Here is a 22349-nt window from a genome sequence, read left to right as displayed (position 1 = left end):
TGCACCTTTAAGATTTGGTAAAGTAATCCAATTATATAAAAAAAAACATCAGAGACAGCCGCAGCAGACATTGTTCTCTGTTTAGTTTTAGCATCATTTAGCATCACCTGTTTTTACTGCGGGGGAAAAAGTTCATATTCTCATCCCTCTTTGCTCAATAATTAACAGTATATTTCAACAGCTGCATAAGTGTGTATACTACAGACGAGCGTGGGTAAAATAAAATATTTGCTTGGTCAGAGGCCATGATTGCAACACACAGGGGGTGATTTTTTTCTTTCCCCAGTGTACATGAACATTCACTGGAAGGGCTATCTGTCTGCAATGTGTTTTACTACTTACCTTTTATTTAAATTAAGCCATAAGTGCAACCAGACCTGACCCTTTTCAAACCTTACTCTATATTGGTCAGACACTGGCTGATTCTTGTGGACACAAACCAGTCCACTTAAAAACCACGTGGAATACTTAATAATATTAAGTACTAAGTAGGATAGTGTATGATGTATATTATACATCATAGAAAAAGCGGTTGTATGTTTTCTAAAGCGGTTGTATGTTTTCTGTGTGAATAAAATCATATGCCAATACATAGTGTGGGGGTGTTAATCAGAAATCACATCTGTTTCTTCATGTGTTTGTCATCCATCAGCAAAGTTTGAGGACTTAATCAGCCCACACAGGTTTACTTACTGCAAAGTCAACTTTGGCCTTAGTGATCAGGTTAGGAGCTGTTTGCATGACAAAATCAAACATCCATTTCAGGGTAAAAGGGCAATGTAGCAGCTACTGTAAGCACAATATCCCCCAACTGACTCAGCATCATGTTCCCATGTTAAAGACTGTAATCGCAGCCTTGTCTCCGTGGAGGAACTGTGCAGAACAATTGCTTAACATCTCTGTGAGGAAGAAACTGTACATTTTAGGATCGCTAGATACAGATACTGTAGCCCCCACCACACCTTAAATTCCTCATACAGGTCAGGCAGGCGGAATGTCGAGAGAAACAGGTCTTGATAAACAAGCTGCCAATACTAGTTTTTTTAGTTTCTACTGTGGAGGAAAAGATAACACTTAACATCAACATAAACTGTGAATCAGTGGAGACTGTAAAAGTTCATCTTATCCAAAAGCTGGCATAAAACGTATCTCCTTAATGTAAATATTTAACATTCTGAATCCAAACCATTCCAAAAAATCTTGGTTAAACAAGTGGGTTAGCCCACTCAATGATTGACTTACAAAATGCCTGCAAATCAAATCAAACAAATGATGAAAGAGTGAGTGGGCATGTGTCACAGTGTGGGTGTGTGCATGTGAGGGTTGGGGGGGGGCGGGGGATTGTGTGTCTATATCAAGGCCATTTAACAGATGCTGACTCTGAGGATCATCTCATTCAGTCATGGGTCGTCCTGGGAGTCAGATTTGGACATGGACACTGTGTGTCCTCTTCAGCTGGATGTGTGTCGCTCAAGTGCTGGGAGGACCGTAAGTTTGCCTACTGTAGCCTACTGTGTGATATAATAACAATAATGTAGTGTGTGTGTGTGTGTGTTGTGTTTATTTTAAAAACTGGTTTAAAGATTGTGCTGTTTTAAACTGCTCACTGTGTATGTGCGTTCCATCTGTGTGTGCAGGCAGTACATGGTGGCCGTCCCTGCAGTCCTTGAGGCTGGAGCTGAAACCAAATTCTGTGCGAGCCTCCTTCAGCCCAACGAGACTCTGACCATGACGGTCAAGCTCGAGTATGGCGAGACAAAGGAAAAGATTTTCAACAAATCATCCAGCACAGAGTTTCATGAATGCATTAACTTTAAGGTCAGCTTTTTTCAAGCCCTCTATTCAGATAATATGTGTTGTTTGAAAACTACTGAAACAATAAAATTATCTTTAAAAAAATAAGATTAATGAGAATATAGGATAGTGTTACTGTACTGAAACTGAGTAGAAGAGATGGGAGAAATGTGAGCTGTCTCTCTGTCTCTCAGCTGAAATGACTGATTACTGTCATTTATAGATACAAACAATATTCAGTACTTTTATTTTTGTTAGTAGACTATAATGCGTACGAAACTGATGTCGTTCAGAGCTATTCTATGGTAAAGCATTCATTAGACTGGATTTATTCAATGTAACTATCAGTTTTTTGACTCTCCCAATGGCTCAAAATATGTTTCTCTTGAAGGTTCCTTTACTGCCGAATGACAAGGTGTTTCAGTTTGTGGTGCTGTTGCAAGGAAACACTTATTTCTCAAAGGAAATCAGAAAAGTCATGGTCAAATCCTTTCAGCCAATGACATTCATCCAAACAGATAAACCACTCTACCTCCCAGGACAAACAGGTAATTTTGAGCCAGTAATCCACGTTTGGTTTTCTATTATCGTTTCATAAATGGCTTTTCCCTTATTTTACAAACTACTGGTGAAAACTCCATGATGTCATGTTATATATTAGGACATTGTCAGGATAGTTGAATATTTGGCTCCAGAAAAATAACTGCAGCTATATCTTCAAGCTGCTCAATGATGACGCCAAGCTACACATAGTTAGCTTGAATAGCAGGATTTGATGATTAGCACATTCTGGACGTATTGCTACCGTATGTATATGTAAAACCCACTGCTAACACAAATACATGTTCCCTTAAAATAGTTTTTTCTTCATGTTTACCATTATTTTATTTTATTTATTTTATTTTTAGGGCTGGGCTGTGAACAGAGTGCTAATTGCTAATAGCCAGTGTGTATTTCCTAATATCATTGCTCCAATGTCTGGACAAAATTTTATTTCACATTTCTGTTATCACCAGTTCTTTACAATTCAGCCTTGTAAAATGTCAGGAGACTCAAGTTTTTTTTTTAAAGATAAGTATCATAGATTTTGAAACATAAGCCTTTAGCATACACAAATCCCCTATTTACGTAATCAACAAAATATAGTACCGGTATATCTTTTGACCAACCACTACACTTGTTGCTGTGACAGCTTGACTAAAACGATGAAAGACAGCTGTACTTATTCAAAAGTTAATGTTTGATTATCCTTTTGTAAGTTGAAGGATTTTTTATTTATTTATTTGTTTTTTTAAATGTGCTGACTGGTTTACAGCACTTTGTCCCTGCAAAAAGCAAGGTCTCAGGGCAAGACAATCTAACACCTCATTGGTTTAGAATCAATGAACATGCACAAAGTATCATTCTTTTATTTTCTTTTTTAATTGTTCAGTGGTAATTAATTAATTGTATTTGTTAATTTGCGCTTATGTTTAATCAACTTTTTTAACTGTTGAATTGGCATATTTTAGAAGACCATGATGGGTGTACACAGTGTATAATCTCACACACTTCCTTTATCTAATCTGTAGGTTTAATGGGCTTTAATGTATTTGAAGTGATCGCCTCATGAATTTATCTCTCTCTAATTTCTCAGTGCATTTCCGAGTCGTTACACTGGACACCAAGTTCATGCCAGTCAGTCGTGTGGTGAGTGTTTGAATTGTCTCTACTGTGTGACAAGGGTGCAGGTTTTACCTTGCCCAGCTGAGTTAAACAGGAGTTATGTAACGAGGTGATTGACATTAGAGATCAATATGTGTTTGCTCTTTAGCCCGAGTTACTCAGTCTATCAGTCACCTCCTGATGAGGAGTCAATAGAACAACCCAGGGCTCTGTTTGCTGAATGTATAGACCTGTAGACCTTTAACACGTGTTTCCAATATGTTTACTTTCTGTTGACAAAGTGATAACTATAAAACTAACATTAAGTAGCACAGGCACACAATGGAAATGTTAATTTATTTACACAATACTAAATTTAAGTGATTATCTTGGGCCCTGTGTTAGATAGCTATTGGTTAACACACTGCTCATACATGTTGTGATAAAAGTCAGGATTATGAAAACATGATATAAACCAACTTGTTCTTCACAAAAGTCTCTCTCTTTCTCTTGCAGTATGATGTGATCGAAATTGAGGTAAGATAGATAAGATTTGTGATATTAAACAATATTAAACTGTATTGTGCATGTATACCTACTAAAAACATCAAGTGCCTTATGAGCTAGTGTCTTAAAGCGTACTGGTGACAAAGGTATGTACAATTGTAAGAAACAAACGTTTTCAAAAGTAAGAAACAATTGTAAATGCAGTTACATGCTGAAAAGACAGATGCATATACATTTCTTTGACACAGAGTCAATTGTAAACTGAATCTAAATTCATCACCCAAATGTCTGCAGTTTGTTTTTGTGTATTTATAAACACATGTCCCATTAATGTATTTTATTAAACAGGATGCTCATGATAACAGGATTGCACAGTGGATCAATAATACATCCAGTGGAAAAATACTGCAGCTTTCATACTCACTGAATTCTGAGGCCCGTGAAGGAGAGTACCAAGTTATCGTGACTGATGGTAACGAAAAGAAAAATCACTATTTCACTGTGGAGAAATACGGTAAATTAAACTATTCTTTTTTTTTTTTTACTTTGCATCCCATTTCCACTTATTTTTAATGCAACAAGAATGTTTAACAGCTCTATTTCCCCACAGTGTTGCCTAAATTCGATGTGAAAGTAAATACATCTGATAAAGTAAATATTCTTCAGGAAGAAATGGAAGCCGAAGTATGTGCAAAGTAAGTCAGATCTTGTGCTTGGAAAATGACGCCCTAAAAACTTAAAACTGAAATAGATGCAGTTTAATAAGAATCTTTTCAACAACATTGTGATGTTTTGTTTTGTTTTCCTTCATCAGATATACATACGGACAGCCAGTGCCAGGCAGTGTTAGCATTTCTGTGTGCCGACTTCTTAATCGCTATTATGGTTCATACCACAGTGACCCACAGGAAGCCCTTGACATCAAGCAACCCTGCTACACGGAGATAAAGGAGGTACCGTTGTTATATTGACAGGGTCCTTTCTCTGCAGAAACAAAGGAGAATGTACAAAAACCTTTGAATACTTTAAATACACTGAACATTTTCATGGACTTGTCAGTGCAGCAACACTTAACAGAATAATTTTATTTCATAGTAGCTGTATTGTTCCCCTCAACGTTTAAGCCATAAACATTGCCTTGACAACCTCTTTTCAAGTAATGGGTCATTATTTTCATTCATTAAATTTCTAGAGCACTTTTCAAGAGACCTTTACAAATGACCCATTATTAATTTACACATTCTCACTGGTGGTGGTAAGCTACGTGTAGCCACAGCCACTCTGGAAGCCAATGATGGCGCCAAACAGCCCCTCCGACCACCACAATCATTCATACAAACATTCATTTCGAACTGTGAGAGGAAGCCGAAAAAAACCCACTGTCACACGGGGAGAACATGCAAACTCCCTGCAGAAAAGCCCTCGTTCCAACTGGAGCTCGAAGTTGTTCCAACCGGGGTTTGAACCCTGCAAAGGCAAGAGTGCTAACTGCTACACCAACCGTGGGCCCCTGTTGTCAGGAATCATGAGACACCTTGGTCCTTTGGTCCTTTTCAGCACTTTTCTAGGCTTGATGACCACTCAAAGCTGCTTTACACTAAAGTTTTTGCATTCATACCCATTCACAAGCTGCCGTCACAGCTGTAAGGAGCAACATCAGTTTATGTGTGTTGCCTGAGGACACAGGCATGTAGACAAACTGGGATACCATGTTCCATGTGTGTGAGGAATGTGTGACATTTGAACTGTAAATACTAAGAATATAAGAATATGCTATAATTTTGATTAATATTATATAAACTTATTTTACAATGTCTTCGTCTAATCTTACATTTTTGCTCTTTATAGACTGACAAGAAAGGCTGTGCCACTTTTACCATCAAAATGTCGAATTTCAAAAAACTTCATCAGAAGGTGCTGCAAGATGTCCTGGACCTGACTGCTGTAGTAGAAGAGGAAGGCACAGGCAAGACAGATTATATACTGTATTAATTACAATATAATTTTGCACGTATTATTGTAACATGGAGGCTTCTTTTATAGGCATTAAATTCACACAAAGGAAGAGAGCTGGCATTACATACGTTATTGGAACACTGTCCTTTATTGACACACCCAAGATTTATGAAAAAGGAACAAATGTGGAGGGGAAGGTAAGTACAAAATGATGTCATCGCTTCTTCATGGTCATTCTTCACAAAGCGATGTCTTCTCACTAACATAACTGTGTGCTTTCAACAGATTAAAGCGCTCCACTACAATGATACGCCCATCTCTAACCTGGATGTCTACCTGTTCAGGGGGGAGAGGTGGTCAGCAGAACTCCTTCAGAATCTCACCACTGACAATGACGGTGTCGTCACTTTTTCATTTAGCACAGCTAACCTCACTGGGGACATCAAACTTCACGTAAGTCACAAAAAAAAGCCCAATTCCATTTCTCATTTTACCTCTGCCCTTTGCCACTTGACATAATGTTGACCTTTAATGTGTGGGAGTTGTATACCTCAACATTTTATTTGTCCGCCACTCTTCCACCTTAATCACATTTATAATTTTTCTTCCCTCCATTCTAGGTTAGCAATGAACCCACACTGGGCTACGCTGGTTACAGAATCCCGCAATATGGAGCAAATGAGCATGTGGTGTCTATGATCCAAGTGTCCTCTCCGGACACCAAACCAGTCAGCTCCCTGCAGGTGCAGGGTAAGGCTGAATCACTTTCTTGTAACAAAGAAGAAAACATCACCATCAAATACACAGTCGTAGGAGAGAAACAGGGCTCTGCGATGCTGATGTACCTGGTGAGTGATGATTCTCAGCTTAGCCCTCGCTCTTTTTCATTTTATTGACTATCTTTGGCAAATCATTAAAATATGTGTCTCTCTGTCCTGAGCTCACTGAACTTACTGAAAGGGACCTTTTTGCAGAGTTGACATAGAAGAACAGCCAATACAAATGCCTGCTCTTGCTAAACTGCCCTGTGATTGGTCAGATGATCTTGTCACTCTATGAACCGCCCTGTAAACTGAGTGGTCATCTGAGTTGTTAGTTGTGAAGCTATAAACAGAGTCCAAAGGTTTAATTCTCTCTCAGATCACTTTAATTACACTATGATAAACGGTTTTATTGATGAATGAAATCTTGGGTACTGTACCTTTAACCTGGTGAAGCTAGGAGCATGTTGAACAAAGCTGATTTGTTGTTCAACAAAAAGGTTAATTCTTTAGGTTAACTGGCACGGTGAATAGATCATAAACATTGTTGTACCTTCATGTTTATTAAAATCAGGTTTTATTTTTGACACATACATACTCTTCTTCTTCTTCTTCTTTTTCCCCTCTTATATTCTTTAGGTATTATCAAAAGGAGCCATAGTGATGCAAGGATTTAAACAGGTTGATATTCAAGATCAAACAGGTGAGAAAAGACTGGATGAAAAGACAATTTGAAGTTCGGAGAATGATGAGCATGTTCAAAACATATTTGAACCATTGTTTTAGTGAGTGATATATGGAGGCATGATGGGAATGATATGTGGCATGTTCTTGTAGTGACTGAGGGTGAAGTTTCCTTCAAGCTGAATGTGGAACCAGAAATGGCTCCACAAGTCCAGGTCTTGGCTTACATCGTCCTCCCCAGTGAGACTGTGATCGCCCACAGTGCTGACTTCTCCACAGAGAAATGCTTCCGTCTCAAGGTCAGTATGAAGGAAATGCATTAGGCATAAGCTGTAAACAGATACTCAATTGTGCTTTGCAAGAACACCAACTGATCATCACGATGTGTGGAATTTGTTGGCACAAGCATAATCCTGACTGGCAAACTGACCATAGCGTGCATTTCATGTTATGAAGCAGAAGGACTTCAAAAAGTAATGGATTAATTGATTGTTAAAGGTGCATTACGTAATAAATCTAAAGCAACTGGCCATAAAATCCTCCTAATATGTCACAGAGACTCAGTAATAATGTTCATATAACAAACTGAACACACCAACAACAGTACTGTACAACAGTACAGCAAAAATATTCGCATAAAAAAAATCTTTTGCTGACCGCAAATCATATTTATGTTTTGAAGTCATGTTTTGGCACGTGGTGCCACCTACCGCCGTCTACCAATCATTGCAGTCAGTAGAGTTTCAGTTGCCAAGCAACCACGGGTTGCCAGTTACATCTGAGCTACAATGATGGAGAAAACGAAACCTAAAAGACCTCTGTATTTTGAATTTGAGTGTAGGTTTTGGCCACATTCTTACATATGGCGCTTTTAATAGATAACTTAATTGCCAGCTATTTTGATTCATCACTTTAAGTATTATTTTGGATTATTTTTTTCAAACCAAAGTTTGATCAAGGCTTAAGATCTGGGTCTCCATGGTGGGATGTGTGTTTTCTGTGTGTGTCAGGTGTCACTGGAGTTTTCGCCATCCTCAGCAGTCCCAGGAGAGGAGACCAACATGAAGATAACAGCTCTGCGGGACTCCTTGTGTGGCATCAGTGCTATTGACCAGAGCGTCCTAATCAAGAAGCCAGGAAAGACTCTGGATGCAAACAAGGTAACTTTTATTCGACCTCCCATTAACCAGCTTTAAGTCCCTCTGAGATTAAGAACCACTTTTTCAAGAGCAACCTGTCAGCTGAAAGTAACAAATAATTAAATAGGTCAACTTCATGACTAGTTCAACTGAAAACAGAGCCATCTTAGTGAATCTGCATTGAGTTCTTTACTTCACTTTGGCTCAAGTTCTTCTGCAGCTTATTCCATGCTGTAGGTGCATAATATGTACTACAGAAGTCCTTTTTCCAGTTACTGTGCAGATGTTTGGAACAAAAAGTAAAAGATACTTTTGAGAATGCAGAGATTGTTTTTCAGTATTAGGGCTGGCCCAAGGCATAAGGGAACTAAGTGCATGCTTGTGGCCCCCTGGCCGAATAGCGTGTGGAGAAAAAATGTTTTAACGTATTAAAAAAACAATCTAGATATCTTTAGATATATTTAAATATCTAAGTGTTTTGCGTAAGTTATTTGGTTTTATATTGGAGGAGAAGATTGCTCGTTTAGTGCACATTTGCACAAATGAATACTAAGACACTTGTGTCATTTTACTGCCCTCTATTGTGAAAAAAAAACAGTGACACTGGTTTGGTGTAAATAACTAATAATTAATATATATATATTTAATGCAATTTAAAGTGTTACATTTGTATCAGTAAGGGTCAAGTATTTGGAATTTCAAAGATGTGAACCCTATTTTTCTTCACAGATATTTGATTTGTTGCCATCCAGAGGTTATGTTCCACATGAGGTTTCGGATTCAGTGCCATGTTTGAATGTGAGACCAAGAAGATACATTTTGCCACATCCTGGTAACAAAGATGATGCTCATACAGTTTTTCAGGTACTTCTTGCACAATGACTCATTAGCTGTTATGAACTGAATCAGTTTCTATGGTTGTACTGAATGTTTTTTGTATTATCTAGAATGCAGGAATGAAGGTTGCAACAAACTTGTTTGTTAGAATGCCTTCATGCCTCACGTTTAGAGGAAGAGAATACCACGAGGGCAGCTATGGTAGCTATAGTTATTCTTTTGTTTGTGCCTTGTGCTAAGTTTCCAGAAATAAAACATTTCATCGTGTGTATCTGCTTCTGATCTGGAACCCTCTGGGTTCTTTTTGTTCACAGGTTACAGAATGTATGACAGTCCTGTTGCTGTAGCAATGAATAGAATGGAAGCCGTGCCCGGTGTCGGTGCAGGTTTTGGAGGATCCCATGGTGATGCTGCACCAATAGAGACCGTACGCACTTTCTTCCCTGAAACTTGGATATGGGACCTGGTGGAAATCGGGTGAGATTCTTTGAATAAATGAATTAATAAATGGAGAGAAATTATATTTCTTGGCCAGATTACGTTTGTCCATGTTGCAAACTCCAGACATCAGAAACATAAACATTTTGGAGCAAGATTGTTTCAGCTGCCACAACATCTAATCAGTCTCCCATTGGGATTGATGAGATACATGGGCCTTTTTGCATGATCATTTCTGCAATCAGATTTAGTCTCTACAACAATTTGTTCAATGAGGGACCATTTTTTCCCCGCTCACAGTGTGTCTGCACGTGTCTCTGTGTATCTGTTAATCCAGAGAATCTGGAACAAAGGACGTGTCCCTCACTGTCCCAGACACCATCACCACCTGGGAGACGGAGGCTTTTTGTTTGTCCCCCCAGGGCTTCGGCTTGGCTCCACGTAAAGAAATCACTGTCTTCCAGCCCTTCTTCCTTGAACTCACCCTGCCCTACTCCATCATCCGAGGGGAGCATTTTGAACTCAAGGCAACTGTCTTCAACTACCTGTCCAGTTGCATCATGGTAATGAGAGTTTTTACATACGGATGACTAGCAGGTGTAATGTTCATTTTCTTTGTGTGCATACATTTGCTTGTTAGCTCCTAATGCATTCTTGAGGCTGAAGGAACATTTTACAGGGATTTAGTCACGAACCAAAGAACTAAATTAAAAATTTAATTTAGATCTGACACTGCCGATAACCTTTGGAAATGGTATAATGATTAGTCCAAACACACATTACACAGAACATTTTTGAAAGATTTTTGTTTTCATTTCTGAGGAAAATGTTTGCCTGATGCTCTTCTAGAACTTCAAGAATTACACTTCCATGCACTTTTTAACACTCAAATAAACACAACCAATAATTTACTTCAGATAATTTGAAATGTTTATGCCTGTCACAAATCAATCTGCATAATAAAAATGGAACCTTTCTACCCCAGACAATGACCTCTGTTGTTGTGGGCTGGGCCTTTGACGAGAGGGAGGACAGGAAGGAGTGGGATGTATCAGTATTTATGTACAAGCCTTCTGCTGTTAGCTTTTTCACACTTCCAGTCTTTAAAAGGTCAAGCTTATAAGAAATATATTTTTCTTTCAGTGGACAATATGTTTTAGTTCAAATCCCATACATCTCCAAAAAAATAATATTCAGTGATTTTGACCCATAAGCATTTTGTTTTTCCTACTATTTTTTTTTTTTTACAAATTTTAGACCAACAAGTTGTTTACTTTTGACATACACCTCCAACCACTCAGTATACTGTTGTTTTTCTTGAACAGGTCAGTGTCACACCAAAGCCGTCCATAGATTACACCCTCACCCCACTGTCTGGTGACCAGTACTCATCTTGTTTGTGTGGCAATGAGCGTAAGACCTTCATGTGGACCATGGCTCCTTCAGCTTTAGGTGAGTACTGAAGTTTTTGTCAGCACAAATATGGAGGAACTGCTGTCCCTGCCTCCACAGAAGAACTCTCAGTAAATTCAATGAAATGCATTCAAGTTTCAAGCAGTGCTGTATGCACTTTGTTCTCAGGGGTTATGAATGTGTCAGTGACTGCTGAAGCGGTGGCATCCCACATCTCATGTGACAATAGCATTGTGAGCGTGCCAGACAGAGGGCGTATCGACGTGGTCACTCGATCTCTCATAGTAAAGGTTTGTGTCTTTTAAACAACAAAACAAAGCCTCTATCTATTGATGTTTTTGTATCTAATATGAGAGGAAAACTCTGAAATTGTCATCCCTAATCTCTTGCACCCTCAGGCAGAGGGAGTTGAGATGTCCAAGATCCACAACTTGCTGCTGTGTCCTAAAGGTAAGAAAGAAACAGTTGCATGTTAATCTATCTTCTTCTTTGTTCGTCCATCAGGGTTGATGATGACTATGGCATGTCTCAGTTTTGTGGGTTTTGGTGGGTGTGCAGGTGACTATGAAGGCCAAGCTGAGCCCGGAATACTCTTTGGCACATTGGACAGGTCAGAAAGGATGTAGAGCCCTGAGGTGCAGGCACAGTGTCTTTCTTGGCAGACTTGTGCTGCTGCCTCTTCAACACAGCACAGGATTGTTTCCTGCTCTCACTGAGGACTGCACCTTGTTGCACCATTCTTCCTCTTCCAGGCAGATCAGTCCTCAGATGTTCCCAGTGTTTGAGGTTGATATCAAAGCTCTGCAAAGAAGACTTCAGAGTATCCATGTAGTGCTTTTTCGGTCCACCTTATGCTCTTTTGCCATACTTCAGTTCACCAAAGAAGCCGTGTCTTTGTAAGCAGGGTGGGGAGGCTGGGCATCTTGGACCTGCTGAGGACTTCAGTGTAAGGAATTCTGTCCTGCCACTTGATCCTCAGCAGTTTCCTCAGGCAGCTCAGGTGGAGGTGGTTCAGCTTCCTGGCATGACACTGGTAGACTGTCCAGGTCTCGCATCCATACAGAAGGGTTGGTATTACCACAGCTTGGTAGACCTTCAGTTTTGTCTCCTGTTGGATGCCATTTCTTGCTCACACCCGAGTCATGCAGGTGTACATAGGCTGCACTGGCCTTGGCAATCCTGATGTTGATCTCATCATCTATCAGCACAGCATTAGACAGAGTGCTTCCCAAATAAGAAATCTTGTCAGCGGCTGAGAGCTTTTGGTTTTCACAAAGATGATTGGCTCAGTGTAGGTTTTCCAGGAGCAGGTTGGTACAGGACTTCAGTCTTCTTGGTGCTGATTGTTAGGTCAAAGTTGTGACGCTGAGGAGAAGCGGTCCATACTGGCCTGCAGTTCATTTGAACCGGCAACCAGAGCACAGTCATCAGCAAACAACAGCTCACGGCCAGTGACTCCACTTTGGTTTTGGCTTGCAGCCTACGCAGATTGAATAAACCCCCATCAAAACAGTGCTTGACACTAATGCCAGTGTTGTTGTTCTAGCAGAAGTCTTGCAGCATTGCAGAAAACACCATGCTGAAGAGCGTTGCTGCAAGTACACAGCCTTGTATCACCCCGTTTGTGCCATCATGGAGTTTGCGCACTATGGTGATTGACTTGTCTGGACACCAGTGCTTGGCCATGATCTTCCATAGACCTTCTCTGCTGACTGTGTCAAATGCTTTTGTTAGGTCTACAAATGAAATATAGCGATCACCATACCATTTCCGTGTATGGTGATCCCATGCAAGGATTTTTTACTTCTCTGTAAGGAGCGTTGTTCCATCTGCACTCAGGAGAGGTGAAGTTCCAGAGTGTTGTGGACTATAGACCTGCTTGAGTGCATCATAGAAGCATTTGATTTTTCTGCTGTCAGCATAGAATTTAATCTTTATATTTACTTCCATGGTCATTGTGGGATGTTTACCAAGTTTTTAATGCAAAATTGTCGTAATCGTTCACATGCCGCAGTCAGTCATTTGTCTTTTGGCTGTTAGTTGCTCAGACCGCCTGTTTGTGGAGTTCTGGCCCCTGATTACTGATCTACTTTAAGAGCCAGAGACAGAGAGACTCATGTAACCTACATCATTGACGTGTATTTTAATTTCACTGATTGTATGTATTTCACTGGCAGCTGCTTTGTAATAAACATATTCGAACTGATTATTCTTGCCAGTCAGAAGTCCTTATCCACTGTTTGTTCCTTCGATCTAAATGATGTGTGTTTAATGCTGACATTGCCTCTAGTTTCCTCCTCTGAGATGTTTGTTCTCTGTCTCTTACACAGAAGAGGCTTTGACAGAGGAAGTAGAAATACAGCTCCCTGAGAATGTGATCGATGGATCTGCCCGAGCTTCAGTATCAGTCCTGGGTAAGTATTTCAATATACTTGCATGACCACAACAACTTAACACTCCTTGTAGATATACCACTGTTCAAAAGTTTGGAGTCTCCTATACACTTTTTTTGTGTTTTCCATTAAAACTCACACTTTTATTCATCAAAAGAGTTGCAAAATGAATAGAAAATATAGTTAAGACATTGACAAGATTAGAAATAATGATTTTCATTCAAAATAGTAATTTTGCCCTTCAAACTTTGTGAAACTTTCGTCAAAAACCAGCAAAACTACGAAACATAATTGTGCAAGGATTTTCAAGGGTTTTCTAATCATCGAATAGTCTTCTAACTAGCAAACACAATGTGCCATTAGAACACTGGGGAGATGATTGCTGCAAATGGGCCTCTATACACCTACGTACATGTTCCATTAAAAACCAGACGTTTGCAGTTTGAATAGTCATTTACCACATTAACAATGTATAGAGTGTATTTATGATTAATATAATGTTATATTCATTGAAAAAAGTTACTTTTCTTAAAAAAATAAGGACATTTCTAAGTGACCCCAAATTTTTGAACAGTATTGTATGTTGATGAATCATTTATCCAATAGATTAGAAATTAAATGTCGGGTCAATTACATTTTGTTTTTGTGCAGGTGACATCCTGGGTAGAGCCCTGAAAAACTTGGACGGTCTGCTGCGGATGCCGTATGGATGTGGGGAGCAGAACATGGCGCTCCTGTCCCCTAACATCTACATCCTGCAATACCTGAAAAACACAGAGCAGCTGACCCCAGCCATCTTGGAAAAGTCTACCAACTTCCTGACCAGTGGTGAGCCTCTGAACAAATGAGTGGTGCATGGCTGAAACAATGGCTGTTAAATGACAACATACCAGAGGAGGTCTGGGGATACGTCCCTGTGTCATATTTGGCTGGAGACATTCCTTGCATTCCTTTTTTACTTCATTTCAGTTATCTCTCTACTGTCTGCTGTCTAATAAAACCCAAAATGTTGCCAGTACAAAGCTGAAACACTTAACTTTTGTCAGAATGACAAGAATTTCCTTTAATTTGCAGTAATTTCTCACCCTCTATTGTGTTTCCTTGTGTTCTTTGAGCACTGAGTTTTAAATGTGTGGGTACTGGCGGAATGTCTCATATAACCTCGGGCAAGTTTCAATGGTTGCCTATCAAATCTGAATATTAAACCTGTGTTTCTTTTGTGTTACAGGCTATCAGAGGCAGCTGAACTACCAACATCATGATGGTGCTTATAGCACATTTGGATCAGGACCAGGAAACACTTGGTGAGAAAAATATTGATCTGTGAGCTGCATGGAATTATTGTATGTAGGTTTGTAAGGAAAAGTATAAAGTTATATAGCACATTGTTGTTCACAAAAAAAAAACTCACTCAGCAGTGAGTTGATGATGTAATTTTACTTGGAAGTACACTGCTGACAGTATGTTTCACATAATTAAAAAGTAAGCAAGTTCGACTTTATTATGCATTAAAGCTAGGAGCTGTAAATACATCTTATCTGAATCCCAATCAAATTCATGATATATAGAACTAGGGTCTGTAAATCTGGAAAAGCTAGCAACCCTACCAAGGCATCCCACCTTCACCCACTGGCTAACAAATCTCTGGTCTATGCTACTCCATCATGATGGTTATAAGGAAGTGAACAACAAATTAGTTGCAGAAGGACCTTATGGACAATAGCTTTTCGTGCACTAATTAGCCAAAATGTTGTCAATATCATGTAGACTATCATGACCTTTTGTCAAACATTGTTTTGTCTTCAGGCTGACTGCTTTTGTGATGAGGTCCTTATCCAAGGCAAAGTCGTTCATCTTCATCGACCCAAAGAATATTGAAGCACCTCGTTCTTGGCTGGAGAATAACCAACGGGGAAATGGATGTTTTGTGCAATCAGGGAAACTTTTTAACAACAGAATGAAGGTACACTGAAGGTGTGACTGATGACGATTGCAACTGAGGAAAATTCGACGTCTTATCATTCAAAGCTCAGCTCTATCTTATGCTCATTAGTAACAAGTGGGTATTGTTGCAGGTACAATGTAATAATGTGAATGTCAATGATGGTTTCTCTCTACAGGGTGGTGTGTCTGATGAAGTGACGCTCACTGCTTACATCACTGCTTCTCTGTTGGAGATGAACGTTTCCGTTGATGTGAGTAAACACCTCCACAAAAAAACTTCTACTCTCACTAGCTGCTTCATACGTACACTGAAGTCTCTGGAGAGAATGTCTTGGGTGGAGTGGCAGGATGTGTGAATCCAGAACTTCTCCTGCTGTGGTGAATGATTCTCACTCACAAGGATTCACCAGAAGCCTTAAGATTTGAAAGGCACCAATTTGAGGTTTTGCAAATTGAGTATATTTTTCCATCCAGCAGTGGCTATCCAATATATTAGGATTTATATTCTTCTGACTATATCAGACAGTGTTTGATTTTATATAAGTTATCATATTCAAATCCTGATTTCATGTATTACCAGGCTGACTATTTATGAATTTATGATAAAATATGCCTTCTTTTCATCTGTCACAGACTGAAATGGTGAATAAGAGTCTGTCCTGCCTCAAAGGGTCTGTCAATGATCACAGCAACACATACACTGCAGCTCTGATGGCCTACGTCTTCACCCTGGCAGGAGACATGGACACCCGTGCTGACCTTCTGCACCAACTCGACTTAGTTGCAGTCAAAAAAGGTGAGTATTCATTCACGGTTCAAAATTAAATCTTCCTGGCTTTATTCACTGTAAATGCAGCTCACCTTGTGCGCTTCTCCTTGTGCTTTTGTGAATGTTTTAGGCGGTTTCCTCCACTGGACTCAGACAGCAACGGACACATCAGCCTCTCTGTCTGTGGAGATCAGCTCATACGTCCTGCTGGCCAAACTCAGTGCCTCCCCCACTGCTGAAGATCTGGGCTATGGCGCTGGCATCGTCAGATGGCTGACGACCCAGCAGAACCATTACGGAGGCTTCTCGTCCACGCAGGTACAGGCAAAACTGCATAATATTCCATTAGCTTTCTAATCATTTAATTGACTGCACTTTCTCACTGTGACTCAATCACTCATCTGGTTATTGCCTCTGCTTCACTGGTGTATGCTACTCCATCATGATGGTTATAAGGAAGGGAACCTTCTGGAAGGACCTTATGGACAATAGCAACAGACAATATAATCTTTCTATAGTAATCAATAAGTAATTGGGACATAAGGGCAGGTGAATTTTCCACTTCCACTACCATGCTGTTACTGCACTGGAATGTAAAGTGTTACTGTTTAATGTACATTTGACAACTTAGTTTACTCAGTTGTTTACCTTCTCATAAAAAATCTGTTTTCCCTTATCCAAATGTGCCCTACTGTGAGTCAAATCACGCGTTTTGCATCACAGTAGGGCACATTTTGAAAATGGAAAACAGATTTTTTTACAACTCAGTGAAAAACTGAGGGAGGGAAGAACATTTTCTAAAAAATACTACTGCTATTCTAGCAATACAAAGCCACATTCAAATCGGTGAAGTATCCCTTTAAATCAAAAGGGGCATCATAACTCCACCATCAGGCTTGGTGGCCCCAGTGGGTGGGAGGCTGGCTGAGTCCAATTTTCAGATTCCTGCTGTAGATGAGAACAGCTTACGTCAGAATAAATGTCTGTATACAAATGTTTAAAGAAATCTACTGAATCAATAAGTCTGTTTAACCTGCGTGTGTGTTGTAGGACACAGTGGTGGCTCTCCAGGCTCTCTCTCTTTACTCCAGTCTGGTGTTCAGTCCAGACGGCTCCAGCACAGTGAATGTCCACGGCCCCAGTGGTCAGCTGTCGTTTGATGTGAACCAGAACAACAAACTGCTTTACCAGGAGAATACACTGCAGGATATGACAGGAAAGTACAAAGTGGAGGTGAAGGGCAGCACGTGTGCTTCCATTCAGGTCAGTCAACGATGGCACTCTAAAACAGTCAGTATGTCATGCACAATTAAGTCAAGCTATGGTTATGGTCCTTGAAGGCAAACACTATTCGGGCATCAATGTATTGTCTGAAGTTGTTCCCATTCGCTACACTAGGTGGTTGGTGTTCGGTAGTTTGCTGGAGATGGGATTTACGGCTCAAAAGACTGACTCATTTTTATCTTTATTTATTTTTAAGAAGCCAGCCTGGTGGCAACTCATTTTTAAATGAGATGGAATGCTTGATTTGCATCAGTATCATTCAAACTTAATGATACTTAATGAATATTTCATTGTTTTAATTATTCTGAAATATTCTGAAATTTGGATTATAATTTCATTAGGCATGTGTGGACTAGATTTTAATGTCTGCATTCATTGTAAACACCCCATAAGGTGGCGCCATATCACTCCACTTTTACAGTGACATCATTATTCTGGATTTATCCTAATGTGTTATGTGTGTAAATAAAGCATTCTTAACTTATGTTATTCTTATTCATATGTTCCTGCATATTTTCTTTCCTATTTCAGTTGATTGATAGAGGCTCTTGAGATTTGTGTTCACTTTTTTTCGATGAATAAATCTTCCCTTGTCAATTTGTTTCCTAGATTTCTCTCCACTACAACATTCCAACTCCTAAACAACCCGCTGCCCTCAGTGTTTCAGTCATCAACAACTGCACAAGCAGCAACAGACGAAAACTTGTTCTAGAGCTAACGTCTCTGTAAGTAGTTCTTCAAGTTACAGTAGTGTTAACTGTTAGAGCAGCAGCACTTATACTGTACACAATTAAAATGAATTCAGGTTGTTTGAAGTGTGACTGTTTGACGCACTGACACAAAGTCAGTTCTGACCTCAACTCATCTGTTGTGGCCAGAACCGTTTTGAGACACATGCTCAAACATGGCCAAATTGACAAAATAACACAGTAAGGTCTGTGCCTTCTTACATCTATTAAGAATAACTAAGTTTTATTTCACTGTGAGACAGCGTTTTCTGTCTAGAAACTGAAGTTTTTAAACCACTCACTCTCCTACACCAAAGTCTACACTGAAGTAGCAAAATGACACATTTGAACTTACTGATGGAGGCAAAAGTGACAGATCAACAACGCTTGGATGCTGTGATGTAAAATTTATCAAAATTGATTTTGTGCATGGAGATTACAAAGGGACACACTTCTGTTTCTAGATGGAAATGGTTGTTTCACAGCACACTCATGTTTAAGATGCTAGGCTGGAATCAGTTTTTCTTTGTGTTCCCTCTGGCAGCGATATTCATATTCAGTGAGAGTGAGTCCCTGTGTTTCTAGCTGTGTCCTGGTGCAGGGGGTGCACACAGTACAGTCAGAATATCTGTGTCAGTGCTTAGAACACATTGGATTTTCCCTTTAACAACATGGCATGGTCGTATTCAAACCTTTAAAAGGATAGTTCACTCAAAAATCTTCACTTAGACTCCATTCATCCCAATGCTGATGGAGGAGTGGGGGAAATCTCCCAATCCACAAAAACATGTAATATAAGGTGCACCCCAAACCAATGCAATCCAAGTAAATTGAGATGACTTCTTCAAACATAAATGTTCATAAAATGCCCCCTGTGGTGTCACACGCATGTGTCGGAAACCCCAACAATTAAATTCAGCACACAATGGCTTCACACCATATTTTTGGCCTAACTGTCCACTTTAGCCTCCTAACCAGGAACCTGGTGCATGTTCTTGGACACACAGCACACAAGCTCTCACATAAGATAAGTGAGAAATTGTGATAGCTGCACACCTGTGTTTATGTTTTTCTATGCAAGTGGAACTTGTTATAGCCACAAGACAGAGAGAGAGCTGCATGCTGATCTTAGTAAGGCGATAATGAGTGAACTATTCCTTTAAAATCACAACAACAACAAAACACAGTGCAGACTGATATGTTTATCTAACAATGTACTGTATCTGTGGTAAAGGATTCTAACTCTCTCAGTCGTAAAAATACTTTGAAATATTCCAAAGTAAAAATGTGAAGAACAAGGTGAAAGTGTGAAATGTGATGGTTCTGTTGCAGCTATCAAGGACCAGAGCCCACCACAAACATGGTCATCCTGGATATCAAAATGCTGTCTGGTTTTGTTCCTGACCCAGTGTCTTTGACAGAGGTGAGTGACTAAAGAATCTTCAATCTCAACAGAAATAGACAAGTAAATACATAAGCTGTTGATGGGCGACCTGACTGATTATCATCATACCTCCCACAGCTCAAACGAGCCTTGCTTGTGGATCGTGTTGAACAGAAGGAGGATCATGTTTTGGTCTATTTAGAAGAGGTGAGAGGGCATTCACCATGAGGAATAGTTGAGGATTTTTTTTTTTTTTTAACTTATTGTGTCATTTGACTTTTTAATTTTTACCAATAGCTGCCAAAGAATATTTCCATCCACCACACATTGAGCATCATAAAGGAGCAACAAGTGGACAATCTGAAGCCAGCCGTGGTCCATATCTATGACTACTACCAACCAAGTAAGACGCACACAACACACACAACACAGGACTTACCATAATATTATATTTTTATATATTCCTGTTCCTTTTTTCTTTCAGGTGACAAGGCTGAAGCAGAATACACCAACCTTTGTGTTCCAGGTAACATTTAAAGCAATAATGCATATAGGAGCAGTGACTGCTCCTATATGTTTCTCTTCAGTTTCTATAACACTGAAAATAAACACCAGTGCCATCACACAAGCCATAACAAGAAAAGAGAAGTCATTAAGTGAAATTTGACAATCCTGTGGCCTTATGTTGAGTTCACACCAAACACATTTGCAAATTACATCACCAGGCACAAATTTTACAAACACAAACACAAACGCAAAATGTATGCAGGGTTCTCAAAATATGTTAAATATCAAATTCAAGGACTTCCCAGGATCAAATCCCTCAAATTCAAGGACTGAATGTGCTGAAACAGCTTAAGATGGTAGAGCTGCTAGAATTTGGTCTCTCTTGCATAACATTACTCGCTCATTGTTCTACATGGAATCTCACGTCGAACAACAATACCGCCAGTAATTATGACTGGACGTTTGTTCTGAGTAGGCCCAGTCTATGTACATCAAACAATGCAGGGTGCATGAAACAGTAGGTGGCGTCGTAACAAACAAGGGAGACATTGACCTAAATATCAACTTAACTTTCTTGCACAAAATTCAAGCACATTTAATGACACAGGCACGTGATTTTCAACAACTTTCAATTGCCTTGAATACAAGCGTTACCTATCCAGAAATTACTCCTAAAAGTAGCATGAAAAGCCACTTTTTGTCTAGTGTGAACGCACCATAAAGCAAATGAGCATCTTCTGTGCTATAAATCACCACCTGAATTTTTATTTGTAATTCTTTCTTTTGCAGCTTGAAGAGCGAAGATGTTGTTTCCGTCTTCAGTAAATGCTTTTTTTACAGGCCTGCAATAATAAAATAAGGACACATTTTCTTTGTTCCTTGTAAGGCATAATGTGTGTGTTTGATTCAAGTACAGATTTACTCTCTTCTCTCAATCTTATGTGACTGAGATGAAACGTGTGCATCATGGAGAATAAAAGATTTGATTTGAATGTTCCTCCTAAAACGTGCTCTCGTATTCTTCCTTGTATGGTCTATTTGGTTGTTTTATATGGTTTCATTGTTATTTTATGTGTTTTATTTCAAACATTTATATTTATTCACAGCCATTCATTTCAGCACAGCCACCAGGAGCAATTTAGGGTTCTGCCCTGGTACTTCACATTAGCACATCACATCAGAATAGACGGAAGACAAATCACATGGTTTGTTACAAAAAACAAAGTTATGCATTTGTAACCTGTTTGTATAACAAGCATCAAAGCTTTAAGAGTTAGATAATACGACTCAGCAATAAGTGTATAGGAACACAGAACAAATACCGTGGTATAATTATTACCTGTGTATTTTTCATTTGCTACATAAATGCTCAATTGAAACTGTAGTGAAAGTCACATGTGTCTTTAAACACTGATGAATGTATGAGTGCATTAGAAACACCATGTTGGTCTGTCTGTGAACCACAGAAGAGGAATTATAAAGTCATTGGTGACCCTCTTACTTTCCCTCAGGCGCAAATTAAATTAACTTATTTTTTTGTCTGTCTGGTGGATTGACATGATTTTCACGGTTTGTCCCCTTTGGCGATTGCAATAACTTCAGTGTCCCTGTGGTTTTTCATCTGGAGACATTATCAGGTTCAAATTAATGAATGACCAAACACCTGCAGCCTCAGCTGTGCTTAGGGGTCATTAGCATAGCAACATGCTAAACTAAGTGATCACCATGATTAACATTACACCCAGACATCAATATGTTGCGTCTCAGCAGAGTCTGACTGAACTGCAGCTGTCGACTGTTGCTGACAAATCTCTGTCGGCAGAGATTAGAGGCTGAATGAGTTCTCCTTAAACCAGGGATGAATGAGTGTAAGTGGATTCTGATCTGCAAATGAAAGAAGATTGTGTATTGGCCAGAATTAACCCCAGGATTTGTCAATATAAATGATGTAACACAAAACAAAAGACTGGGGGGTAGCTAACATATTGTATGTTTATGGTTCTTGCTCAATAAAACCTTCCAGTATAATGTAAATCAAGTGATCTGAGCAGGAGAACAAAACTTCATAAGGCACTTCTGAAAGAGAGAGAGCTCCTAATGGAACATTCTACCCAGCCCAGGTCACATCAGGTCATCAAGTGACAACCAGTCATGATGTCACCCATAA

The 22349-nt window shown here is 39.4% G+C and overlaps 1 protein-coding gene across 1 annotated transcript; it reads left to right on the top strand.

Moving 5' to 3' along the window:
• Positions 1 to 1397: 1397 nt before the first annotated feature.
• On the top strand, positions 1398 to 21093 carry LOC310925002 (alpha-2-macroglobulin-like). Its single transcript, XM_083886869.1, has 36 exons — positions 1398 to 1488; positions 1638 to 1818; positions 2186 to 2342; positions 3431 to 3483; positions 3955 to 3975; positions 4294 to 4459; positions 4556 to 4640; positions 4760 to 4898; positions 5794 to 5911; positions 5989 to 6098; positions 6187 to 6354; positions 6522 to 6749; positions 7302 to 7365; positions 7500 to 7645; positions 8357 to 8506; positions 9215 to 9349; positions 9433 to 9523; positions 9637 to 9799; positions 10098 to 10323; positions 11086 to 11212; positions 11342 to 11463; positions 11572 to 11623; positions 13504 to 13587; positions 14218 to 14394; positions 14795 to 14870; positions 15373 to 15529; positions 15687 to 15761; positions 16144 to 16306; positions 16410 to 16597; positions 17330 to 17542; positions 18173 to 18288; positions 19624 to 19714; positions 19814 to 19882; positions 19973 to 20078; positions 20160 to 20201; positions 20972 to 21093. The coding sequence occupies exons 1-36, from the start codon at positions 1403 to 1405 to the stop codon at positions 20974 to 20976; spliced, it is 4350 nt and encodes a 1449-aa protein (XP_083742995.1). The 5' UTR covers positions 1398 to 1402; the 3' UTR covers positions 20977 to 21093.
• The last annotated feature ends 1256 nt before the right edge of the window (positions 21094 to 22349 follow it).

Source organism: Microchirus variegatus (genome assembly GCF_963457635.1).
Source record: "Microchirus variegatus genome assembly, chromosome: 3".
Taxonomy (NCBI): Eukaryota; Metazoa; Chordata; class Actinopteri; order Pleuronectiformes; family Soleidae; genus Microchirus; species Microchirus variegatus.
The sequence above is the reverse complement of the archived record's forward strand: the minus strand, read 5'-3'. Positions and strand labels throughout refer to the sequence as shown.

Excerpts from the sequence above, each read along its gene's own strand:
- LOC310925002 (XM_083886869.1), top strand. The coding sequence starts at position 1,403 with ATGGGTCGTCCTGGGAGTCAGATTTGGACATGGACACTGTGTGTCCTC. Across the intron at positions 16,307-16,409 it reads CTTAGTTGCAGTCAAAAAAG|GCGGTTTCCTCCACTGGACT; the intron begins GTGAGTATTCAT and ends TGAATGTTTTAG. Across the intron at positions 20,079-20,159 it reads CTATGACTACTACCAACCAA|GTGACAAGGCTGAAGCAGAA; the intron begins GTAAGACGCACA and ends TTTTTCTTTCAG.